The sequence below is a fragment of the Oryza brachyantha genome, chromosome 3 (assembly GCF_000231095.2).
Source record: "Oryza brachyantha chromosome 3, ObraRS2, whole genome shotgun sequence".
Lineage (NCBI taxonomy): Eukaryota > Viridiplantae > Streptophyta > Magnoliopsida > Poales > Poaceae > Oryza > Oryza brachyantha.
Genome location: NC_023165.2, coordinates 3635565 through 3660215, shown reverse-complemented (window position 1 = coordinate 3660215; position 24651 = coordinate 3635565). Strand labels below are relative to the sequence as shown.

The following is a 24651-nucleotide window of genomic DNA, read 5'->3' as shown; positions in this document are numbered from 1 at the left end:
AAGTGTCTCCGAAGTTAATGCAACTATGCATTTAACATCGCAAAGAAATAGTAATATTCTACTGCACCCAAGTCTAATTATTTTAAGTTACCCAAGTAAAAATTACGATTGAAAAGATAAAAGTTACATTGTTCTTTAATAAGAAATGTCGATAAGTAAAAAGTACGTGAGGAATAAAACGAGAATAATCGTAGATGAGAATTGATTGACTGATTCCTAATATAAATAGTGTCAAAATAATTATTTTAATATAATATTTAATTCATAGAAATAGCAGAGCAGATCTCAACTCCACGTGCAAAAATACGTCTCTTTCACCGCTATAGAGATAATTAATAATCCAAATGCCAGGTGAGAAATTAGTTATTTATCCCTGCTATGTGGCGCCCATATAGCCAGCAGGGCATGCACGCGTTAATATTTGTGCGCCATGTGTACCACGTGCGAATATTTTTTATCAATAAAAAAATCATTTCTTTCTTCCTTTCTTTCTCGATAGACTGACAAAGAGAGCTCCTCTAGCTTATATAATCACGCTCCCGCGCATCTCGCAACAATTCCTCCTCCTCTTCTTGCGAATCCTCCGCAACCATCTGGATTTTCAAGCTCAGGAGAGAGATTTCAGCCTTGCACCATGATTCCGAGAGCTCCGAGCCTCTTCCACATCGAGGACGGCGACGCGGGCGTCGCGGCGGCGGCGGCCCCTTCCGGCGAGCTCGTTGGGCTCCGGCTGATCATACAGCCGTCGCCGAGGCAGCGTCCGCGGCTGTCCGTGCTCAGGAGGTCGGCGGTGAGGCCGTCGCCGGCGGCGGCGACGGGAAACTCCGGGGGGTGCCGTCTTGACGAGGGCGGTGCTCCTGGCCGGGGGTTCATGGGGCTGGGGTTCTTGAACTGCTGCTACTGCTGCCACAGGAAGCTTGACGCCGACATGGACGTGTTCGTGTACAAGTAAGAGCATGTTCACAGCCAATCAGAATCAAAACGAATCAGTGATTAGTTGAGATCATGATCGAGACGAGGCACTCGTGGTTGATTCTTGGGTATTAATTAATCAGTTAATCTGTGGCTTTTTTTTTTTGCAGAGGTGAGCACGCGTTCTGCAGCGCCGAATGCCGGTGCCAGCAGATGGCGAGAGAGGAGAGGCGAGAGATCGAGATGCTGGTGAGGCGACGCCGGGAAGCCTTCCACAGCCGGCGAGCCGCGCCGGCCAAGGTCAGGGGAGGGTCGTCGCCGGATGATCGCCACGCGAGGCTGCAAATCGCCGCCTCGTGATGCACTCATGGCGGATCGCTCGAGCGAGTCCATCCATGCATCTCCGCTAGTTTCTGAACAATTTTCAGGAGAAACTTGCTAGCGAGGACGAAGGCAGCTAGCTATCTAGCTATTCGATTCTGTCTCTGTCCTGGATCTTGTTGTCCTCGTCTACATAGTACATAATATGACTCGAAGACGAACACAATCACGCTTGCTTGTGCTTAACTGATGGAATGGTTGAACTTGAGACACGAAAAACATTACTGTCCAGAAAATTATAACCACTCATGGAATGTTCCTTCAGTTCTTCTCTTCCAAACTTAAATTCCTGTCCTTTTTGGTGCAGTATTATCTTGCACACCTGGGTGCTCATTTGCTCACCCATCAATAGATTTGCACTCTGACAATCTTGAGCAGCTGCAGACAGTGTTATCTTATAACAGTATACTTGCACTCTGATAATCCCAAATTCCCAAGTAATTTCTATATATGCACTATTGAGTTTTCAGGAAGCTTGGATTAAAATGTGGCATCCTATATCGTAATCTTCTTGGGACAGAAATCAGCTGTCATGGATACTTCTGTGGTAAATTAACCATGGGTACCACTATCTGAAAACCATCTAATCTATTTTTAAAAAAAATTCTGCGTGTGATGTGTGCACGGTTCATAGTCATACGTACAGGAGAAAAATAAAGCAGATTCCTTTTGCACTCGGCATCAATTCCTTCGCCGGTGGCAGCGAGACAGAACAGCTGGTGCCATGCCGTGCCAGTCGCCGGTCGATTCACAGCAATTCCAAACGAGCGCCACGAAAGATGAGCGGCGGCTGCAATCGATGTGACGGGCGGCCATTGGGCGGCACGAAAGACAGCTCAGTTGCTACACGGAATCGTATCGTGATGGTCGCCTTGCCGGAGCACCGCCGCACCGTCGGGAGGGGAGGAGGGGTGGGGGGGTGGGGGGGACGGATGTTCAGGGAAGAAGAAGACAACGATTTTATAAGAGCTCTTTTAATATTTCAACGTATATGTTTTAAGTGTGAGATATCATGTATCTAAAGTATTAGAAATTTATATTTAAATTTTTGGTAGCTTAAGATGTTTTTCAACGATTATAAAAAAATCCAACTTATAAACATAAATAAAAGCGAGCGTCTAGGCTCACGACGATCCTTCTGCTGTCAGCTAACTGATGGGCTCAAGGGCTTTCGAGCGAAAGCTCGCGCGTATAAGCAGTGCGCGAATGAGCTTTTGGGGCCCCTGTAGTCTTGGTCCATTTCTGATTTAGTCCAACATGGTCTTTTTTTCCCCTCCATTTTGGTCAGATAAGTCAATACATATAACATATTTATATATATATAGTTTATGAATATACTATCTCCGTTTCATATTATAAGACTTTCTAGCTTTGGCTAAATTCATCAATAGATGAATGTATAAAATTTATATATATATCTAGACTCATTAGCATCCATATGAATCTAGGCAAGCTTAGAAAATCTTACATTACGATCAGTTGGGTGTATAATATTTTGTAAGGTTTTTTTTATCATCCTTAAAAAGTACCTTAAGATACCAAGAATTTTAATATAAATTTATGGTACCTCAAAGTGCTACATTTTTTATACTGAAACTTAAGATACTTTTTTCATAATGGTAAAAAAGCTCTATATGTAAAGTTTGTGTATATAATATTCATATGTGAAAAATATATGTATGTAAAGTTTGTATGAATATTTAACGATTGTATAAAGTTTGTACATAATATCAATTTGTTTTAAATTCATACATAAAATTTATATACGTAAGGTTTTTACGCACAAAATTAATACATATAAAAATATCATTTAGATGGTATACATGTGCAAGTTTCTATGTGTATTTTGTTATATTTCTATGAATAACAATATTTTGGTATATCAATTTTACAAGTATAGTTTTTATCCTTTTCACTTCATCCAAAAAAAATATAACCACATTTATACGCTGGCTTGATTCGCCACGATGAAGCGCGCGCGAGTGCTCGCCGATCAGACCGACCCGCCGATTGGGCCGAGATTTCAAGGCCTTGCCGTAGCCCTGTACATGGATCTGAACAAGTAACAAGTCTACTTGAGGTCCCTCAATTTATCTGGTTTTGATAGGTCGGAAATCGGTTTTATCCGGTTTTGTGGTCCAAGCATACAAAATAGACTGGACGATGAGTTGAGGGGTCTCAAGTGGACTTATTCCTCTTAGCAATATGGGCCCTGAAGTAAAGTTTGATCGCGTTCGATAGATGGGCCTTTAGCCCAAGATGGGCTTTACCGATCCAATTATGGGTTGGGCCTTTGCTTCGGCGGACAAGAATTTGGAAGGCCCACCTCTGAATTTCTGGTGTACGGTTTGGCTTGGCCACTGAAGTTACTCCGGAGACTTGGTCTTTCGGAGGTTTCAATGAACTTGAGCATCTCTCTAAGAACACCTCCAACACAGAGTACTTAGTGAGATGCTTAACAATATGATTAAACTAAGTACTATACTGATTTTTTTTACACAACCATCTTTCTTTAGCAGAGGTGGCCTAACAAAACGCTAATATTTTACTTCTCAAAGTTTTGTATTGGGTTTATAAAAAATATTAAGCAGAAAAGTTATAATTCTCTCCAAAAAGAGGCCCAAAACTGAATACGCATATTTCCATCCCAAATCAGGAATAGATTTAGGAATCCATTAAAAATATTTTTTCTAGCATAATCCTCAAATTTTAGTTTTATGAATTAATTTTAAATTTAATGTCACTCAATATGTAAGAATGGCAAAAGGTTAAATTTATTGACTGCCTATCTTGGCTTTAGCTAAAGCTAGCTTGGTTGCTACATCGGTCAGGGCGGAGGAGGGTACTAGATGGGAATTTTGCATTTCACGCTCCGTTTACAAAATTTAAATTTTTAATCTTAAATTTTAAGTTGATTTTGAGTTTTTCTTATCATATTTTATTTTTCATCTTGGTTTCTATATCACCAGGAACATGTATATAAAAGTTGTATTCATAAAATATTTTTAATTTACGGATATACCGTTTCGTTTTTTTATATTAAAAAGCTAAGTATGACGGTTTTATGATATCGCACGATTATCACCATAATGTTGTACATTGTCTCTCATCAGTTTTCAAAGAATTGGTTATACATTGCAACCGGATAGCTTCCTCTACCAAAATGACGAGGAAACCCTGCTATTCACGGCAGGAGTGAGTTATGGTGTGATTGTTTGGTTTTTTATAAAAATAATATAAATGGTGTATTTATAAATGAAAAATAATTTATGGAAAAAATTTATATGTGTTTTTAGTGATGTAAAAGATAATACTGAAAATAAATTTTGATAAAAACCTCAAAATCAATTTTAAATTAAATTTTGACGTATAAGTAAAAACTAAAAGATTAGGTTACGAGCTGGTTCGTCCATTGGCCGGCCTGCAGCCTGTCCACATGCAATGCCCCCAGAAAGTAGACGATATATATACGCATTTCTTCATTTCTTGACTTTGAATGGCAGACACTGAACCTGTTCATCAGGACGATAAAAATGAAAACTCCACATCCCAACGGCGCCCTGCCTCAACTTGCAACAACAGTACAGTAGCTTTTTAGTCCACAAGTTGAGATGCCTTTGCCTCCTGCCATCTCGATTGAAACCAACCACGAAAAGGCGACCGGCAAATTGCCTCGTCAAATTGCCACTGAACAGACAAAAACAGTTAATGTCTCGGTCATTGTTTTCTCTCGCTGAAAAGGCACACTTTGCTGTTTCTGCTGCATAGTAGAGCTCAAGAATCACATGTGTTCATAGTAAATACTCCTCTTCCATGTTAACCAAGCTGTTTTTAATTATTTCTGAAAAAAACAGCCCATAAAAATACAGTGCATAATCCAATGTGTTAACCAAGATGATCTGAGTACTCTAACATTGCAAATGCTGTACCCTTGACAGATGGTCTGAAACTGCTGCCAAGAAGATACAGTTTGAAAATAAAATGACAAGTGATATGAGGGAAGTAAAAATTCTTTCATGTTCCAAATACAAAATGAACCTTGTAAAACTGAAAAAAAATGCTATACTATACAAAATGAACCTTGTTCTCTGGGGTCTTCTTGATGCTGGAATGCAAATACCGCTTTCCTGAAACTTGGGCACGCCGCAGTCGGCAGCCACCTTGGTTTTGAGCTTATTAATTTTTCTTTTTTCAGATGTTCAATCCAAGGCCCAACTTGAGCGACCGAGTGTGACACAAAATTGTGTGCAAACAGAGCACGCCGTTCGCTAATTCGTCTACAGGATTTCATATAGTTCTTGAAATGTTCATGCCGTCGTCTGTATCACCAACTTGGCCACCAACAATTAACACCCCCGCACAGCTGCCTCCATATGACACTGACAGTGAATAAGTTCAGTTGTACTCGCTCCGTTATAAAAAATATATGCGTCGGTGGAGAACCACACAAAAAACGATTTTCTTTTAGTTGTTTTAATATTTAGACTTTGAATTTTAAACTGCTTAAATCATCTTTCTAGACATCTTAAAAGTACATGTAACTTCTGCCAATCTAAAATAAGAAATAACCTCACAATATATAACAAATTTAAACTTAAATATTCAAATTCCAGCTTACAAGCATAACATAAACAAAAAAAATAATCAATCATATATATGTTGCACAAAGGCATGATAACATCTGGGGCCTTAAAAAGAAAAAGAGAAACATCCATTTGCATGCTGCAGGTGACTGACTGTAGCTGCAGTCTCCAACCCCAACCCTTGGGTGTCACCAACAGATGCTGCTGCATCATATGCAGAGGAGACAGCGGCCGCGTTATCTCGCTAGTTTTTCGTGCGCATGTTTTCCGAACTGTTAAACAGTGTATTTTTTGTAAAAAAATTTATAAAAAAGTTGTTTGAAAAAATCATATTAATTTATTTTATATTTATTTAATAATTAATAATTAATTTATCATGTACTAATTTATTACTAGGTTGCCTTAACCAAAACACCCCCCCCCCCCCCCCCCCCCCATCCGAACGCGGCGGCAAGTTGGCCACTTGACAATACCATCCTTGCAACAAACTGGGGTTGGGGAGAAGGGTTCCGGTATGCGCGGTGGCTGCGGCCGCATCTCTGTGGCGCCTCCGTGTGGCCGCCGTTGCATTGGCCGCACGCGCCCCTTGGTGGCTTGGTGACTCGCTGCCTCCTGGAGGCCACAGGTTAGGCTTGCCAGGAAGGATCAGGGGGAGCTCAAAACCGGGGAAGCCATTTTTTTTCGCTACTGTGCTGTTTGGCCTTGTCGGGTTAGCGGGTGTCAGATGGTTTAGTGGATCCGGGTTCGTTGTGATTGCTGCTTGCCCAAAGCTGAACCCGTTGTATCATTTGAGCAATTTTAACAATATAGCCAACAACTAGATACAAATCATATAAGCTTTACAATAGTCGTCTATAAAATATATATTATCTTGTCTCACCTATCATACGCTCATCGTGTCTTGGAGTCCGTGTTACAGCTAGCTACAAAGTTATACTTCGTTGTTCTTCTCTCTCCTTTCTTATATCCTTAAAATATGTTTATTAGCTGATTTATATTCTGCTATGTACCTGCTCTTAGAGTTTGTAAAGGATACATGTGGATCAAGGGATAATAGCTCATCACCCTTTGGTTACACTATCGCGCACTCGATACATATAGGTGCGGATTTAACATGGGTGCTCGGGGCTCAAGGCTCCCTACCCACTGGATCCTTATCAGTGGATCCTTATGGAAGATAAGAGGGAGGAAGGAAGAAGAATGAAAGGAAGAAGAGTAGGATGCTTAAGAAAGAAGAAGTCAATTAGCCTCCCCTCTTTTACTTGGCTGGATCTGTCTTGAGACATACCTCTTATTTGAATTGCTATCAAACGATGCTCTATTGCGAACATTTAGCTATATTCTTACAGTAGCAGAATTGGTAGGTCCATAGCAATGCAAAAACTATAATGAAAATGAAAGAATAAGCAACACATAGCATGAATATTTCATGGCTTGATAAAAGCACACTTCATTCTAAAATAGACGGTAATAATAGCAGCAAGAGAGATAGTGACCTTTGTTCCAAAATATAAATATTCCTAATTTATTTAGCTGAGATTAAGCTTAATAAGAAAAGATTATGAGTGTCATTTAATAAATGAGAAATGAGTAGGGTAATAAGCTATGTTGAGCTAAAATAAAAAATATAAATAATAGTTGATTAATAAGCAAAATAAAAATAATTATATTTTAGTACATGATATAAATCTTAAAAAATATTTTATAAAGTCACTGCGCCTTAGAGCATGTACAATAGCAGGCTATAAGCCAGCTATAAACATATTTTATAGAAATAAGACTTAAGAGAGGAGAGGTGGGCTACTAATTTGTAGTCAGCTACACACGGATTTCAAGAAGACATAATGTGTGTATGACATATACGACCATGAACTAATGTTTTATAGGTAGCTATTTTATGAATTAATTATTAGATTGACTATAGATAAATTGGAGCTAGTTCACTATACTATTGCTCTTAGCTCTTATAGGAGCATGACGTCTCGCGTTCGGGTTTGGCCCTGTGGCTAACGGGTACTCCACTTGCAGCAGCAGCGAGCAGTTCCGCTTCCGCCGGTTCGTGGCGTCCACGAGCCATCCATCCATATCCCCCCTCCTGCGCCGCGGTGCGGGGGCCAATCAATGCCGGCCCGTCGCGTGCGCGTCGTCGCCGTCGCCGTCGCCGCGGAGGCAAGGACCGCTCCCCAGCCCCACTTGCCATCCCATGTCGCCTTCCTCCCGCGCGGATGCATTGCACCTTCTCCCCCACCCCCCCCCCCCCCTCCCCCCCCGCGTGGCCCCCACCTGAGCTGTACCGGTACTCGCTTGCGGCTCGCCCTCGACCTTATCCTCCTCCTCCTCCTCTCCCGCCGCGATTTCTTTACGATTTCTTTTTCCCGCGAAATCGGAGGACGCGCTCCTCCTCCCTCCCTATTTAACACCGCCGCCTGCTCGCCTCAACCTCACAACCAACCCACACACAAAAGCGAAGGCAAAAGCAAGCTAAGCGAGCAAGAGACCAGAGAGTAGCTTGAGGAGGAAGAAGAAGAAGACGGCTGAGCAAGATGTGCGGCGGAGCGATCCTTGCGGAGCTCATACCGAGCGCGCCGGCGGCGAGGCGGGTGACGGCGGCGCATGTGTGGCCTGGGAAGGCCAAGAAGAAGGGCGGCGGCGGGCGCGCCGATGACTTCGAGGCGGCGTTCCGGGAGTTCGACGAGGACTCCGACGAGGAGGAGGAGGAGGGGATGATGGGGGAGGGGGAGGCGACGTCCGAGCACAAGCCGTTCGTGTTCGGCGCTTCCAAGAAGACGAAGGCGGCGCCGGCGGCGGCCCGCCGCAGGAAGGCGGCGCAGTACAGGGGCGTGCGGCGCCGGCCATGGGGCAAGTGGGCGGCGGAGATCCGCGACCCGGTCAAGGGCGTCCGCGTCTGGCTCGGCACCTTCCCCACCGCCGAGGCCGCCGCGCTCGCCTACGACGACGCCGCGCGCGGCATCCGCGGGCCCAGGGCCAAGCTCAACTTCCCCTCCGCCGCTCTGGACACCCGCAAGCGCGGCCGCGCCACCGACGCGCCGGCCGTCAAGGCAGCGGCAGCGACACCGTTCATCGACCTCGACGAGGAGGATGAGGTCGGCGCCGCCATGGCGTCCATCAAGTACGAACCCGAGACCAGCGAGAGCTCCGAGTCGAGCGCCCTGCCGGACTTCTCCTGGCAGGGCATGTCAGCCTCTGACGAGGCCGCGGCGCACCCCGTCCTCGACGTCGCCGACAGCGACGACGACCTCGGCGCCGGAGCCAACAAGCGTCCCAGGACCGAGTCGACGGCCTCCGGCTCCGGCGACGACACCGACGCGCTGTTCGACGCGCTGCTGTTCGCCGACCAGTACTCCTACTTCAACGGCGGCGCCTACGAGTCCCTGGACAGCCTGTTCAGCGCCGACGCCGTGCAGAGCGCCGCCCCCGCCGACCCGGGGATGGGTCTCTGGAGCTTCGACGACGGCTGCCTCGTCGACGTCGAGGGCAGCATGTCCTTCTAGGCTAGCTCCGGCGCCTCTGTAACTCTATTCCATACCATCATGTAAATACAAGGGTGGTTTTGCCAAGTACTCCCTCCATGTTCGTCCGGTTCCCCCTTTGGTAGTAATGAAATCTGTGAGGTTCTCGTTCTCGTAAAACATTCAAGAGAAAGATTAACACGTCTCACAACTAAGATAGTGAGAAAAATCGGGGCTTTTTCCGCGCTGAAGGACAAAAAAATGGAGTCTTTGGTTAGGCGGAACGCACTTACTTACATCCAGTGTGCTTTTGGAACGAAGACAAGACCACGGATTGATCAATCACAGCCAACTTTTCTACCGCCAAATTCTCCGAAATGTTGCGATTCGATGATCCAAAATGGATCCACACAGGCTGTCGACTCGTCTAGGTCGCGAGTTATGTCAGGTCGCTTCAACGAAACTTGCTGCTGTCGGCAGCATGGCGTCCAAAAACTCCAAACAGTAATCAGGAACAGCATGAACAGATGGTGCTAATCTTTTGGAGATGCTTATCTCCACAGTCTACTAGTACTGCACCCACTGTTAACTACAAAATTAAAGAAAAGAAGAACTTCACAGATTCACTGTTCACACGCTCTGATTTGTGGTTTATTCATCATGTGACGCTGGTGCTGGTGCTGGTGCTGCATCGCCGTGATGATGACTGATACGGAGACCAATGCCGTGCCCGTCTGCCAATCGTGCTTGTTCCTGTCACCGATTCCCTCGTCTGAAGGCAAACCGGGTGATTATAAATATAAATTTTATGTATGTATTTTCTATAAACAGTTGTATCTGTAAATAAAAAAATATTTTCTAAATATAAATTATATATATATGTATGTATTTTTAGTGATCTAAAAGTTGAAGCTGAAAAATAAAATTTGATAAAGAAACCCTTAAAATTATCTCTAAATTTAAGATAAATATTTAAATTTTAGGTTATAAGTATAAATAGAATCGAAAAGATGCGGTGACCCAGGGCCACATCCGTGTAGCCGATGGCCAGCACAGGGCTGATGAACAGGTAACAGGTGCACTGAAGTTAGGCCTCGTTTAGTTTCTAAAAATTTTCACCCAAAAACATCATATCAAATGCTTGGATACTTAAATAGAATATTAAACATAGATAAATTAAAAAACTAATTACACAGTTATGTGAGAAATCGTGAGACGAATCTTTTGAGCCTAATTAGTACATGATTAGCTATAAGTGCTACAATAACTCATATACGCTAATGATGGATTAATTAGGCTCAAAAGATTCGTCTCGCGGTTTCCATGCCAACCGTGAAATTCGTTTTTTCATTCTTGTCCAAAAACTCCTTCCAACATCCAGTCAAACGTTTGATGTGACACGCAAAAATTTTCATTTCACCAACTAAACACCCCCTTCTTAAACGATACAAAACGATCTTTCCCTTTCACAGACAGCAGTCGAGGAATTGTAATTGCTCATCTCCTCTGTCCATATGAACTATAATATGCACAAAACCTTATCGATATTTCTGTTCTGGACGATTTCATCAAAGTCAATTTTGTTAAGAGATAGCAGCAGAGATTGTACGAGTTGCATTAGTAAACAAAAAAAAAAGCTAATAAAATACTGTTCTACACATTCGTTGGCACCAACTTGGCTGCAAGGCCACATGCAGAGCCCCCAAAAGCTGGGGAGAAAAAAAATATCACTCCATGTTAGAGATAAGGGAGAGACGAATACAAAATATTGCTGTGTCCAGAAGCCGTCCCTGCAGAGGCAGTGAACCTGTTCAAGATGCTTTTTCTCGCTTCATTGGAGCTGGGTTGCTCAACCAGCAATTCCTGCATGCGACAAAGCAAGCAAGCCGATCGCAGCAAGGATCCAACCAGAAAAATGTATCTGCTGCTGCAAGTTGCATCATGGAACACGCATGGCATCGCCATCTTGTGGTATATTATCTATTCAAGCCGGAACGCTGCAATCGTGTATGGGCTGCTGCCTGCCCAGGCCCAGCTGGGCACCAGACCTGTTCTCTTATCTTCAGAGCTCATCACTGAATAAAAGTTACTCTATGGAAACAGGTTTTGGTTGCTTTCTTGTATACAACATCCATCCCAAAATACATGAATTTGTAAGTTTTTATGGAAGTTTTGACTCTTCGTCTTATTTAATTTTTTTATGATTAATATTTTTACTGTTACTACGTGATAAAATATGAATAGTATTTTACGTGCGACTAATTTTTTAAAACTTTTTAGTAATTTTTTTAAATAAAACGGATGGTCAAATGCTCAAACTAGAAAATCTAGAAAAATTCTCTTTTTCTCGGACGGAGTAGCAGTTGTATACCGCCTCTTCTCTTTATCTTCATAGTTCATCACTGAATAAAAGTTCTCTATGAAAGCAACGTTTGGGTGTGTGCATCTGAGCTATGTAAAGGTCAAAAGTGTTCTAGGTGTGATTTATCATCTCGATGTATTTGGTTGACATAAATGAAACTTCCATTATCTTAAAAAGAAAATAACAGTTCAATTTATGTTTTTAAAAAGTCGTTCAACTTTTTTTGCTTGCTTTGCCGAGGGCCTAGAAATGAAGATTTCAATTTAGAGAGAAAGTTATAAAACTAAAGGCTGACTGTGGTGCATTTTACTGGTAGCAGAATTTAATATACGTTGATATATTTTTATCGGATGTCTGTGATTAAATTATACTACTAATAATATTAGGTGCAGTAGAAATTTAAAGGGATAATATCGTCTTTTCTACTGTGGTCTTTATTAAAAAGAACAAAATTACAAAATACTACTAACCAAATAATTAACAAAGTTTAAAAATATACTTTTTCTAATGATAGTATAATACTACCAATAAAATGCACCGGAGAGTTGCCAGTAAAACCATGAATAAAAGAAAATCATAAATAGAGAGTATACAATGCAGACAAGCCTGGGTTTCTTTCATAAAGCAAGAGCTTGCAAGTGAAATACAGATCTGAACGTCTAATCATGTTCAGTTGGGTTTCTGTTCCATGTATCATGACCTTTTCTGCCACATGGGGCTTCCAAGCTGTGCACCAAACCGCTGCCTGCATACCTGGGCATGAACCATGGTATTGTGCTTGCTCTGTGTGGATCATCAGAAGGAGGTTTGGTTAGCTAAGCCATGACAAATACAAATCTGGTTAATTAGCGCAAGTGTCATAAAGGCTCAAAAGCTAGTCCTAGGTAGCACTTATCTAGCCAATAAAAAAGACAAGATAGATAGGTATTAGCATCACAGTTTATGATATGATGCTTCAGTGTCAGATTAATTGGCACTTTACAAGTTTTAATTTGTTGGATCAGGGAGAGCACCAACTCCATTGCAGTGGCTTGTTGAATGCTACCACTGCACACTTAATTAACATGAATCTCCAGTAGTGTGGAGCTAACTTTTTAAGTACCTTTAGTTAATTAAGCATCCACTTGTTCATACAGCCTACTTGCAAAACTGGCATGCCGTAGCCGTACTCCGGAAACGGTTTCGGTATCGTGAGATCGTTGCCTTTTTGTCAGGTCTGGCCATCACTGGTAAATTACTGAGCTTATCTATAATCTGCAGTAACAAATGCTAGTCAAAAGGATGAGCGGGAACTTCATAAACTAAAAATATTTTGACAAAAATATAACAAGTTTACAAATTTAAGCTGTTGCCTCACAGAACTACAACACATTTGATGCAATATTTATCCTAAAACTATTTATCAAAAGCATGGTATTTTCTCCTTATCGATTATGTACTTCCCAAGCTCCTAAATAATATGATTCATGCGAACAAAAATACAAAATTTCCCACATTATATTTCTTAATCAAAATTTTAAATTTGTATGGTTAATTTTATCATTTAAATCTTTGAATAACTATAATAAAATTAGATAACCTGGTCCTTTATATCCTTGCTTTGTTATTTTGATAGAACGTTTACAATACTTAGTTTTGTAAAAAAAAACTATGCGCTAAATCTTTTTTTGTGATATCATTATTTATATAAGTAATTCCATGATAAATTCAGCAGTAATATGTAGTTTTATGATATAAAAGATTAAATTAATAGTTACGAGGGTCATCTTCTGGCTTGTTGGTGTAAAAAGCTAAACAACATATTTACAAATAAAAAAATTGCTAAAAAAATTCTATATACATGTTTATAGTGATCTAGAAGACAAAACTGGAAAATAAACTGCGATGAAAAAAACTTAAAGTCAACTTCAAATTGAAGGTTCAAAATTCAAAATTTGGTTTTAAGCAAAAGCAAAAGCCAAAAGACAGGGTGATAATATTACCCCATGTGTGTCTAGTTTTGTGAAATTTATATAAAAGATTTTTCAAATGAAAATTCTTACTAGCATCCCTTGTATTAAACAAGAATAGAAGAGAACCGAAGTACCGAACATCTAATTTCAGAGTTGAGAGAGTGAGAGACCAGGTTCAGTCTCAACTTTTTTTTGGGTGGCAAGCGGTGGAGGTAACGCGAAAAAGTCCGAGCTGCACTCGGCGCGACGCCGCGCCACTGCTGCGTCGGCCGCCCTTGGCCTTGACTCTTGAGCGCGTCGCACCGTCGTCGTCTCCGCGCGGCTCGTCGCCCATGAATTTTGGAGGGTCCTCGGTTGCGTCGCGTCGCTCGGCCGTGACCTACTGAGCTCGTGGCCCGCGTGACCTTTTCTTTATTCTCCTTTTCCCGCGCTCGCGCGGTGACCCCTCGTGCCCCCCCCCCCCCCCCACAGGAGGCTGCGGCTCCCGCCATAGCTCTATATATGTGCGGCCGCACGCACCCGCCATCACGGACAACTCCGGCCGGCAAGTGCGAACGACGTCCTGAGCTGCGGCGGCGGAGTTACTGAGGTATAGTGGTGAGCCGGGACCGAACGACATGTGTGGCGGCGCGATTCTTGCTAGGATCATACCGACCACGCCGGCGCGGCGGGTCACGGCGGCGCACGTCTGGCCTGCCGGTGAGGGTGAGAAGCGGCGGAAGGTGGGAGGGGGTGGGTCCTTCGGGTTTGATGACGACTTCGAGGCGGCGTTTCGGAGATTCGACCGTGGCGACTCCGAGGGGGAGGAAGACGAGGTGGCGCGCGAGTATGGCCATGGCAAGATGGCGGTGAGCCGGCGCGATCAGGCGCCCGGCCGCCGCGCTAGGCCGAGCAAGTACTGGGGCGTGCGACGCCGGCCGTGGGGCAAGTGGGCGGCCGAGATCCGCGACCCCGTCGAGGGCGTCCGCGTCTGGCTCGGCACCTTCGCCACCGCCGAGGCCGCCGCGCACGCATACGACGCCGCCGCCCGCGACCTCCGCGGCGCCAACGCCAAGCTCAACTTCCCATCCTCCTCCGCCGCCACCACCCCACGCGCGCGCAAGCGCCGCCCCACCACCGCCACCAAGGCGGCACCCAACAACGTCGTCAACCTCATCGACGAAGACGTCGACGGCGCGCACGCGCTACCCATCACGGCGAACGAAAACTCGGCCAGCGAGAGCTCCGGCGCCGCCACCAGCAACGCGCTGCCGGACTTCACGTGGCAGGGCTTGTCGGCGTCCGACGACGGCGACGTGGAGCAGCCAGCCCTCGACGCCGACACCGATCACGCCACCGAGCTCGTCGCCGGCTCCAAGAAGCGGCTCCGGGCTGAAGCCGACGAAGTGCTCTCCGCACCACTCGTCGTCAATAACGCCGCCGCCGGCCTACTCCTGTTCGACGACCCATTCTTGTTCGGTGACTTCAACGGCGACACGTTCGCCTCGCTCATGGCCGGCCAGTTCGGAGGCGACGCCGCCGGGCAAGTGAACGTCGCCGGCGAGAGCACGGCGCTCTGGAGCTTCGGCGACGACTGCCTCGTTGGCGCCAACGCATGCTATTAGCTACACTACCCATCTTACTCTGTACTGTACTGGTTGTTGAACGTTTGACATAAAGCAATCCTGCTAGCAGTTTGTAATCCCGTGAAATTTGATCGAAATTATCATGTTTGTGTTGTTTGAATCTCTACTTCTCGTAGCACATCATTCATGGAGTGTTTGATTTGATTCCTCATGTTGGCATTTCTAACCTTTGTGATCCTGTATGATGTGACGTTCATCTTAAGCGGCAAAGAGCCCATTTTTACCTGTAGAATGCACACATTCATTAATTGATATCAGGATTTAAATCCTATCAATTAGAGCTATGCATCAACAAACTTCAAAGCCACTCAAATAGTGATCGGCAAATTTGTTTAATTACCATAGTATTTGTGCCTTTGGCATGCAAGATTAGAACAGCAAAAGTAATATTATCCGTTTTGGTCGAGAGTTGAGACGAGTTCCATGGAGCACGTACTGCCTGCATCGTGTGTATGTACTTCCTCAGGTACGATTTGGTTGCAGTACAACTTGTCGACGGGGTTCTGGTCTCCTCAAGTACAGGCCCAAGTTGGGCCACAAGTTGGAGTGTCCACAAATCAAAAGAAAAGGTTGATGGGCAAATGAAGTGATGCTGCTAGGCACATGTTTTCTGTAGAGTGAAACGATATGTTCTTAAAAAAATATATATAAGTTTATACTTTTATTCTTATAAATATATATATTTTTTGTAATAATTAATTTTATCGTTTATAATATTAAATAGCTATAGAGAATTAGATAATGTTTTTTTTTCATAAAACCACAACCTATGTGCTAACAACTTGGATTGTCCCTGTAAATTATGCTTCCACGTCGGTAAGATGTGATGGGGGCCGAACATATGGCTGTGTTAACCCTGTCTTGTCTGTTTGACTCCGCACCAATCCTCTGCTTCACCTTCACGATTTTGCCCCGTTTTGTTTGCATCGGTGATTGGTATCAAGGGAGTGTTTAAGTCGAGAAAAAGAAAAAAAGTTGAGCCACGTCAGATATTTGATCTAACGATGGAATGAGTTGTTGGACACGAATGTAAAAATAAATTTTATATCTTATCTGGAAACCGTGAGATGGATTTTTTGAGCATAATTAATCTATCATTAGTACATGTGGATTACTACAACACTTATAGCTAATTATAGACTAATTAGGCTCAAAAGATCCATCTCATGATTTTTTTCGTAACTGTGCAATTATTTTTTTATCCATAACTAATGCTCTATTTAGGTATCCAAATATTCGATATGATTTTTTTGAAACTAAACATGGACTCATTTGGATGACTAGTGAAATTAGTACGGTTGAATTGTATTTATCTAGTGGGGAAATGACTACCTCTGTACACACGGCTCACTTGTATAACTTAAATACGGCTACACACGTACAACTGATATGTATGTTTTAAAATATAAGTATTTTTAGAACCCGAATTTTACAATAAAATATAAGCATGTCTGATATTATTTATAGTACTATTTATTTTCATCAAATACTTTCTATTTAAATGTGTTCTTATTTTACCCCCACACGCTCTCTCACCCTAAACCATTTATCATTTATTAAGAGATTATATTTTTTCTTCTCAATCTTCGTCTCTAATAAACAGCATTCAACATAGAACTAATTGTATTTTGGGACAAGCGTTGTGTCAATCAAAGAAGCAAGTGTTCATATGCATTCCAGCCATTGATCGATCATATTCGTAAGTGAGTAAGATGATTGAGACCGCGTTCTTTTCTTAGTTAAAGATGAAATATTATAGAATTTTTTGTTAGCAAAATAGTATAAACAATAGAATGATCAAGTTATATATAAATTTTTATATACAATATGCCGTTTAACAGCTCAAAAAGTATATTGGTAAAAGCTAAGAAATAATTTAGAAAAAGAACACAACCTGAGTCCTATGCATAGCAATTTCAGAAATAAAAGAAAGAAGTTGAGCTACGAGAAGATTAGGAGTCTAAGAAAACTAGACTAGGTAGCCCATCCATGGATCTTCCACAAGAAAATTGGGTTTCTGCGTGGTTTTTGTGCCGTGGTTTTATGGGAGTTACACGTTTACGTCGTTATACAACTATATTAAATATTAGCTATTCTATAAAAATAAGAATAATTATGTAATGGCTAAGTCAATCACTTCCAGCTCATCATAGGAGAAAGCATGGTGTTATAAGATTAATGATATGTCCTTTTATTTTATCAAGAACCATACCACCGTTTGGAATACCAAGGTTGAAACAAATGATGTGGTATGTTTGATGGTTTTCGACGGTTGTGCATATGTTTGACTGATAGATACATGTCTGCACGCGCCAATTATTTTGGCCAAGCGAGCCAAATATAGAATAGCCGTAGCATGTATGCTTCACTTCATTTATTATTTATAGTCAATTTATATTAGGCTAAAACCATGACATTTGCTTAGAGCAGGTGCAATAGTAAATTATAAGCCAGCTGTAAACATATTTTAAAGAGATAAGAGAAAAGCAGTGAACTACTAATTTATAGCTAATTTATAGCTAGCTGCAGCACGAGCTTCAAAACATAGTGTGTGTATGATATGTGAGACCATATATTAATGATTTATAGGTAATTATTATATTAACTATAGATGAATTGGAGCAAATAGTTGGCTATTAGTAACCCACTGTTCTTCTCTACTCTTTTATCTATTTAAAATATGTTTATAGCTAGCTTATAGCCTACTATTGTACATGCTCCTTAGAGAGTTTGATGATGACAATGTTTGTCGTTGTTTAGATGTGTTAACATGTTAAAGTAAAAAACGTGGATATGATGAACTTATTAAAAGAAGTGTACCTCTTAAGCTCCTTAGACAAAGGCTGAGCTTGAAGGTGACGAAAGAAAAGAGGATGGTGACGATGATCACGTAAAATGAAATATCTCATCAGTAAATAATTAAGTATTAGCTATTGTAGTTTTAAAAATAGATTAATTTATTTCTAAACAAATATTTTAGATAGATTATATTTTAAAAAACATATCGTTTACTGTCCAGAAAAGATGCTCACGGAAAACGACATGAGTTTTCACTCCTTGGTGCAGTAACGAACACACCCTAAGTCAAGAAAACTTTTAGGACCAAATTGTGACAACCAAAACAAGAAGTGGCAAGTTTTTTTTATGTCGGTACCTTTGTTTTCATTATCTCTGAGGATATTATTTTATTGATATCTGAAAATTATTTCGGTGGAGCTGTCCAATAGTGTACTTTCAATAATATGATTGTCCTAGTTTCAGAAAAAAAAAGTCAAATTCCATAGTCATTCAAGTACACGGTGGCAGAGACGTGGAGGGAAACCGCAGCAGTTGATAGTAAAATTTAAATATTTAAAAGAGTAAATAAATACCACAAGAATATAATTTAAATCTCTAGGTTCTGGAGGCTCTACCCATGTCCAAAACTTATTCAACAACAGTATGTTTCAAGGGGGTCACAGTCACTCATACTGTAATACACATATCCAAAACTAATTCATATATGAACAGTGTTTCAAGGCCTCAAGGGTGTCACAGTCATACTAACCAATAAATTGTTTCCATGGAGAACTAATCACAATCATCTTGGCTAAGCTAGCTGAACTATTTATCACAGTGTTTTCTGTGGAATCTTCTTCTAGTACTATTTTTTTAACCTCCCTAGAAGCAGCTCATTTTATTAATTAAATTTGCTGCCTTGCCAAGTAAGTGGAGCGTGGTGACCACGAGCCACATATTTTTATGATGGGAGCGTGCATTGAACTTGCCATTCGAGGATCGATCAGCCTCCTAAAAAATAGCCACAAGTTGAGAGGAAAAATTAAAGCATTGGGGGAAGGAGACATGCTTAAAGAAAGTGGTTGGTGGATAATAACAATGCTGATTAAGCTTTAGCTTTATTGTTGATCTGTTCTCCAGCGAACTTAAACTAAGTTTTTGTTGTTATTGGAGAAAGTAAAATTGTCATGACATCATTGCTGAGTAATCAGCTTGACCTTTGGTGCAGCATTTGAGGGTAGGATCCTTTGTGGAGGGGAGTTTGCTCGTCAATCTATTGATGTCGTACGCCCACCCCGTCTTTTCCTCTTACCAATTTTAGATAATCGCTGTCACGCTTGCGAAGCGTGATGTTATTATCACTTTAATTTTTAATAGGTGACACCGATAATTTTTTTATAAATTTAACCATTTATATTATATCAAATTTATAAATATGTAAATATGCATGTTATTTCAAAATATTTAATATTACATAGGCTAACGAATCCGAATAGATGTATAAAATATATGCTTTTTTCTATGAAAGAATCTAGGTGGGGTCAATAATATTAAACGGTGAAAGTAACAAATTAAATTATAACAACATGAACGTTAATTATATAAGTTTTCTAAAAAGACGAATCATTAAACAAATATATGAACTTCAACCGTTTATTTGATCTATTCGCTCCACGGCACGTTACAAGATTTTTTAGGCTTGAGCTATCAACCTGTGCTCTAATTGTGTTCTACCTGTCAGTAACCAAAGAAACCTAAAGAAAACTGTAATATTTTTACCTCTTTCTCCGCCTTTCGTATCAGATCAACTGAACTTTTTTTCCCCTTTCTCTGCGTAAGCTAAGTGCTGAATCTACAGTGCCATGATCATGCAGCAGCGGTACGTGTCGAATACTAGAGGACTTCGCATGCAAAAAGAGGTGATTAAACAGAGAGCAAATCGATCGATCCCTAAATTAATTAACAAAACGCCCAAGTGCCATGATTATCCTCGAATTAATTAATTAATTAGGACCTAATTAGTTAATTAAAACATTATCGTGGGACGACGGAGTGGGGCGTGACGCGGACGGAGGCGAGCTACTTGGAATCTGTCTGTATACATGGACGGGTCCGCCACGAGCCAGGGCGCGCGAGATGTACAAGGATAATAGATCGAGGGAATCACACAAGAGACGCAGCGATATGATGCATGCACCGATGGTCGCGGGGGGATACTTTTGCCCGGTTTTTATTCTCTGCACATGCTAGGCTACTGTTTGGTTCTTTTCCCAGCTGGTGTTTGTTAAGGCACTCCTAATACTAGAAACTAACATGGTTTCTATGCTATGTAACATCGTGTCAAGAAATTATCTTCAGTAATATAACTTTTGTATCTTGTTATCATATGACCCACTCACTTCTCTTACAATCAGTCTTGTTTTATGTGGAAACACTTTATAACTAGTTTCTTTATTTTTGTCTCTATCTCTTCCATAAATAACCTACCATATCATCAAATTATTTACGTGGCATAGCAATAAATACATATAGAAACTACCCCTTGGGTCTGTATTGTGAGTGCCCTAAGTAGTTTTTTTTCCATGGGATTTCAAGTTATTCAAGGTTATTTAGGTATGTGACAGCTATACGAGAGTATAAACGATTTAATTATCTATTATTTCATTCGTTCATTATAAGACTTTTCGGTCATGCATAAATTTTTATGTGTGCTAACAAATATAGACACATAGGATAAAACCATACATAGGATACTCCTCTGACAGTGTTGGGTGCTTCAGGTGGGTCCTGCATGAACTTTTCAATGTTTTATCTCTCTCCTATACCCCCTCTCTCCCCATGTTTCTCTCGGCCACGTCTTAGTGGCGATGTGTCTCGGAGGAGCTTAGTGGATCTAGCATCCCCGCGACAGATCTCAATAGTTGTCGCGTCCCGACGGACCTCAGGGGCAGCGTAGCTTGGTGGATTTGGCACCTCAACGGCGGCCGCTTCCTCGCGGTGGAGCTTGGGGGTGGCACGTCCCAGCGCGTCCTACTCCTAGGTGTGATCTACACTCACCTCGCCGTCCTACCTCTTTGACAAAAGTTGTGCTCTCCTGACGAGGCAAGCGTGCCATGTAGAGGTCATGAGGAGCTCTATAGGGGCACGAGTTGATCCAAGCTAGAGGGGAATCTCCGACGTGGCTACAATATGCATGTCCTTAAGATTATCGTCGTGGCACTACAAAGCTAGCTAGCAGTATGAAACAGACTGCCTAAACAATGATAATGTACACATTTACAAATGTGGCACGAATAATCCTTATCTCGATTAGCAGTTTAGAATACGGGCATGTACATATACGTCAACGGCAATAACCGCTAGGTAGTCATTATATTGGATCCTAGTCCCATATTCAAGACACGGGCTTATACAGAGAGAGGGGGATGTAAAAAAATAGACTAGAAAAATATTTTTGTTATAGTTCATATATTCTCATCATATGTGCACCTCTCAGTCTAAACTCAACACCTGTAACAGCAAAACATACTAAAGTAAGCAAGTGACATCTCTCTATTGTATCCTAGCATCACCCTACCCATATCCCATGTGTGTAAATATTTTTCTTAATAATGAGAGATAACAATACATTCATAGCACTATCGCTAATGTGAGTTGAACTTTCTCTTGTGCATACCCTGTACTCCTGTAGCGTAGAATGGTCTTCTTTTTTTTTTTTTTTGTTGGGTCAATAGATCAACCTAACAGGAGTACACGGGCCCACCATGTTGGCCACGACGGCAGATGAGCAGCGTGCGTTCATGGACCAAAGAAATACTATCTTGCCACTTGGGCAGAGCGAAAGGTTCGTGTAGGCCACGCATCCGTGATCCATCCATATAATAGTTGTCATGTTTGAGTTGGCTTCTCTGGGTGTGCAGATATAGATCTGATCTGATCTCTCTGAATCTAATGTGAGGCAGAGGGAGAGTAGGTTTGATTTTGAAGGAAGACAGAGGAGTGCTGCTTCTATGATTATCCATTCAAAGTGCTTAATGTGAGAGAGATGCTTTTTTTTAATTGTGAGCTCACTTCACTGTAACTCTATTGTGAAGAGGTTCTGAGCAAAATGTTTATAGGCATATTCCTTTGCATTATTTAGTAAATTATTAGAAGAGATAGAAAGAGTCCACCAAGTTCGCTACGAAGATCTAGAAATTACCATGATATGCATGTTTGGTGCGTTGTGCGTGGCCGAGGTTCTATATTTTATTTTGTTTGGTATTCGCCGCAGTTCTATTATTTTTGTCGTTTTAGATGTGGATGTGATCAAACTTTTCAAAATTTTGACAATTATAGTAATAACTATTAAACTATTTATTTTAAAAACACTATAACACCATGTATAGTTAAGTCATGAAGATTAATTTAATAAATATAAACATTATTTATTGTATATTTTAATATAAATTCACAATTAAATATAGATTCAGAAGACTTGTAGATGTCAAAACGACAAAATTATCAGTAGTACAAAAAGATCGTCTAGGAGAGTGGATGGGAGTTAAGAGCAACTCCAACGGTTGCCCAATTTTCGTTTCCTAAATCTTGTGTTTTAGCAAGTTTGTAAATAATATGGCAAAAAAATTATTTCATCTCCAAGAGTTAGGGATATTACACTTGACAAAAACAAAATCAGTCCTCAAGATCGTTGGAAGTTGACGTGAGACAAGAGGGAGATTGCATCCAGCAACCCGGAACAGCGCCGTCGCCAGCCCGCGCCGCCCGCTCACGACGTCCGGCACCATGCCGCACTACTCTTGCTAATTCAAGTCGGAGGTGCTTGCTGCTTACAAAGTCACACCCGTCTCACCCCAACTTCATCACTCATCCAAAGGAAGAACACTAGAACAGAACAACTAGTCTCAGAAGCAATACAAGATCAATTAGCACAAGCAACACTTCATATAATCAATTAAGCATTTCGGTTTTCAGGATTAACTATGAACATGTTGTACTCGTCATTTTTTAGGAAATGCTCGCCGGAGGCCGTGCTGCGGAGTGAAGCATGCGGGGCGGGGCGAGGCGCTGCGCCAGGAGGCGGGCGTGCGGCGCCGGGGGTGCGAGGGCGATGCTGCCACGACGCTGGGCGCCGGCGGCACCGAGGCGCGTGGGGCCGCGGGCGCTGGAGCGCGGCACCGGGCGGTGGGGGGGGGGGAGTGGCGACGCAGGCAACGGCAAGCGGGCGAGGGGCCGCGGCCGGGAATGGGCTGCGGAGTGCGGGAAAGGGCCTCGGCGACGGTGGGACGCTGGTCGGCGGCGGCTCGGGCAGTGAGCGCCTGGGCAGCGCCTCCGAATTGGCAGTGGGCGAAGTCGGGACTCCACGTGAATTTCCAGGCGGAGGCGCAAGAGACCCAGCATCGTACTTTCCTAGATACCAAGTGAAATCCGAACTACTATATATGCGCGCAAACGAGAGAATATGACAAATTGCTAAAATTTGGAAACCCGGATGACAAACCGTTGGAGATAGTCTTTTTATAATTTGCCAAAAACACAGAGATGGCAAGTTAGGATAACGAGTTGTTGGAGTTGCTTTAATCGCAAGGTTAAAAAACAGTAGTGACCTAATTAATGTCACTAATGTAAAATCGGAGAGAATATTGAATGTGCTATTAAGTTTATGGCATCGAATTTATCACTCTCCCTCTATACAACGACGTTGCATATTGAATGTACAATAAGCCATTATTTCATTAGTTTGCTCTGTTAGATTAGATGGTCAAAATGTTCTTATATTGATGGAGACACAAATGCACTTAATAGCACAGGAATGAGATCCTCTTGGCATGGCTCAAGCTCAACAACACCCACCATAGACTTCAACAAGGGAGATGCTAGAGAAAGGGAGATGGAGGAAGGGCTAGGGATGTATGGAGCGTTAGAGTATACAGTTTCCAAAACAGTTAACTCTATAAAACGATATATGAAAGGGCTACTCACAGTGCAATGTTTCATTGTACCATTTCTAAAGCTGAATAAAACATTTAATTTCTACTAAAAATTTAATTGCATGTAGACAATGTTTGATTGTATGAAACGTCTCAAACCCCTCAATACTAATAAATACCCCGTATGTTGTAGTGTAACTTTAAAACACCTCTACGAATATAATGATTTTAACAATTAATATATAAGGACATTTCGATTCAAATATTGAACACATTATATATGATGATGTGATTATATGCGGTAGCTTATTTTATAGCAATTCATATAGTTAGTGGGTTATAACTAGAATAGAGGGTTACAGTTTTATATATATATATATATATATATATATATACAAACTGGTCTTGTTCGTGGAGTTTTTGGCAGTCGTAGCTTTTCACAGAATCTCTGTCAGAAACTCTTCTAAATAACTCTGAGCTTCCGAGAATGTTAAATACCAGACAGGACTAGTATATGACATGCCAAGTAGACGTGCCACGTCAGCTTGGGGGCATCCCTTGCGTGCCATGTCAGCATACTAATCAGCCAATGTGATGTTTCCAAGTCATCCGCTAACCCATCCTCAAGCTTGGCGTTTACAAATGTATATATTTTCCC

The 24651-nt window shown here is 41.9% G+C and overlaps 3 protein-coding genes across 3 annotated transcripts; all 3 read left to right on the top strand.

Moving 5' to 3' along the window:
* Positions 1–580: 580 nt before the first annotated feature.
* On the top strand, positions 581–1736 carry LOC107303740. Its single transcript, XM_040522592.1, has 2 exons — positions 581–948; positions 1083–1736. Exons 1-2 carry the CDS (start codon positions 635–637, stop codon positions 1270–1272), a joined length of 504 nt encoding a protein of 167 aa, XP_040378526.1. The 5' UTR covers positions 581–634; the 3' UTR covers positions 1273–1736.
* Positions 1737–8301: 6565 nt separating this feature from the next.
* On the top strand, positions 8302–9576 carry LOC121053994 (ethylene-responsive transcription factor ERF073-like). The gene has a single exon (XM_040522778.1). The coding sequence runs from the start codon at positions 8420–8422 to the stop codon at positions 9386–9388; it is 969 nt and encodes a 322-aa protein (XP_040378712.1). The 5' UTR covers positions 8302–8419; the 3' UTR covers positions 9389–9576.
* Positions 9577–14146: 4570 nt separating this feature from the next.
* On the top strand, positions 14147–15495 carry LOC102706179 (ethylene-responsive transcription factor ERF073-like). The gene has a single exon (XM_040522307.1). The coding sequence runs from the start codon at positions 14278–14280 to the stop codon at positions 15262–15264; it is 987 nt and encodes a 328-aa protein (XP_040378241.1). The 5' UTR covers positions 14147–14277; the 3' UTR covers positions 15265–15495.
* The last annotated feature ends 9156 nt before the right edge of the window (positions 15496–24651 follow it).

Excerpts from the sequence above, each read along its gene's own strand:
- LOC107303740 (XM_040522592.1), top strand. The coding sequence starts at position 635 with ATGATTCCGAGAGCTCCGAGCCTCTTCCACATCGAGGACGGCGACGCG. Across the intron at positions 949-1,082 it reads ATGGACGTGTTCGTGTACAA|AGGTGAGCACGCGTTCTGCA; the intron begins GTAAGAGCATGT and ends TTTTTTTTGCAG.
- LOC121053994 (XM_040522778.1), top strand. The coding sequence starts at position 8,420 with ATGTGCGGCGGAGCGATCCTTGCGGAGCTCATACCGAGCGCGCCGGCG.
- LOC102706179 (XM_040522307.1), top strand. The coding sequence starts at position 14,278 with ATGTGTGGCGGCGCGATTCTTGCTAGGATCATACCGACCACGCCGGCG.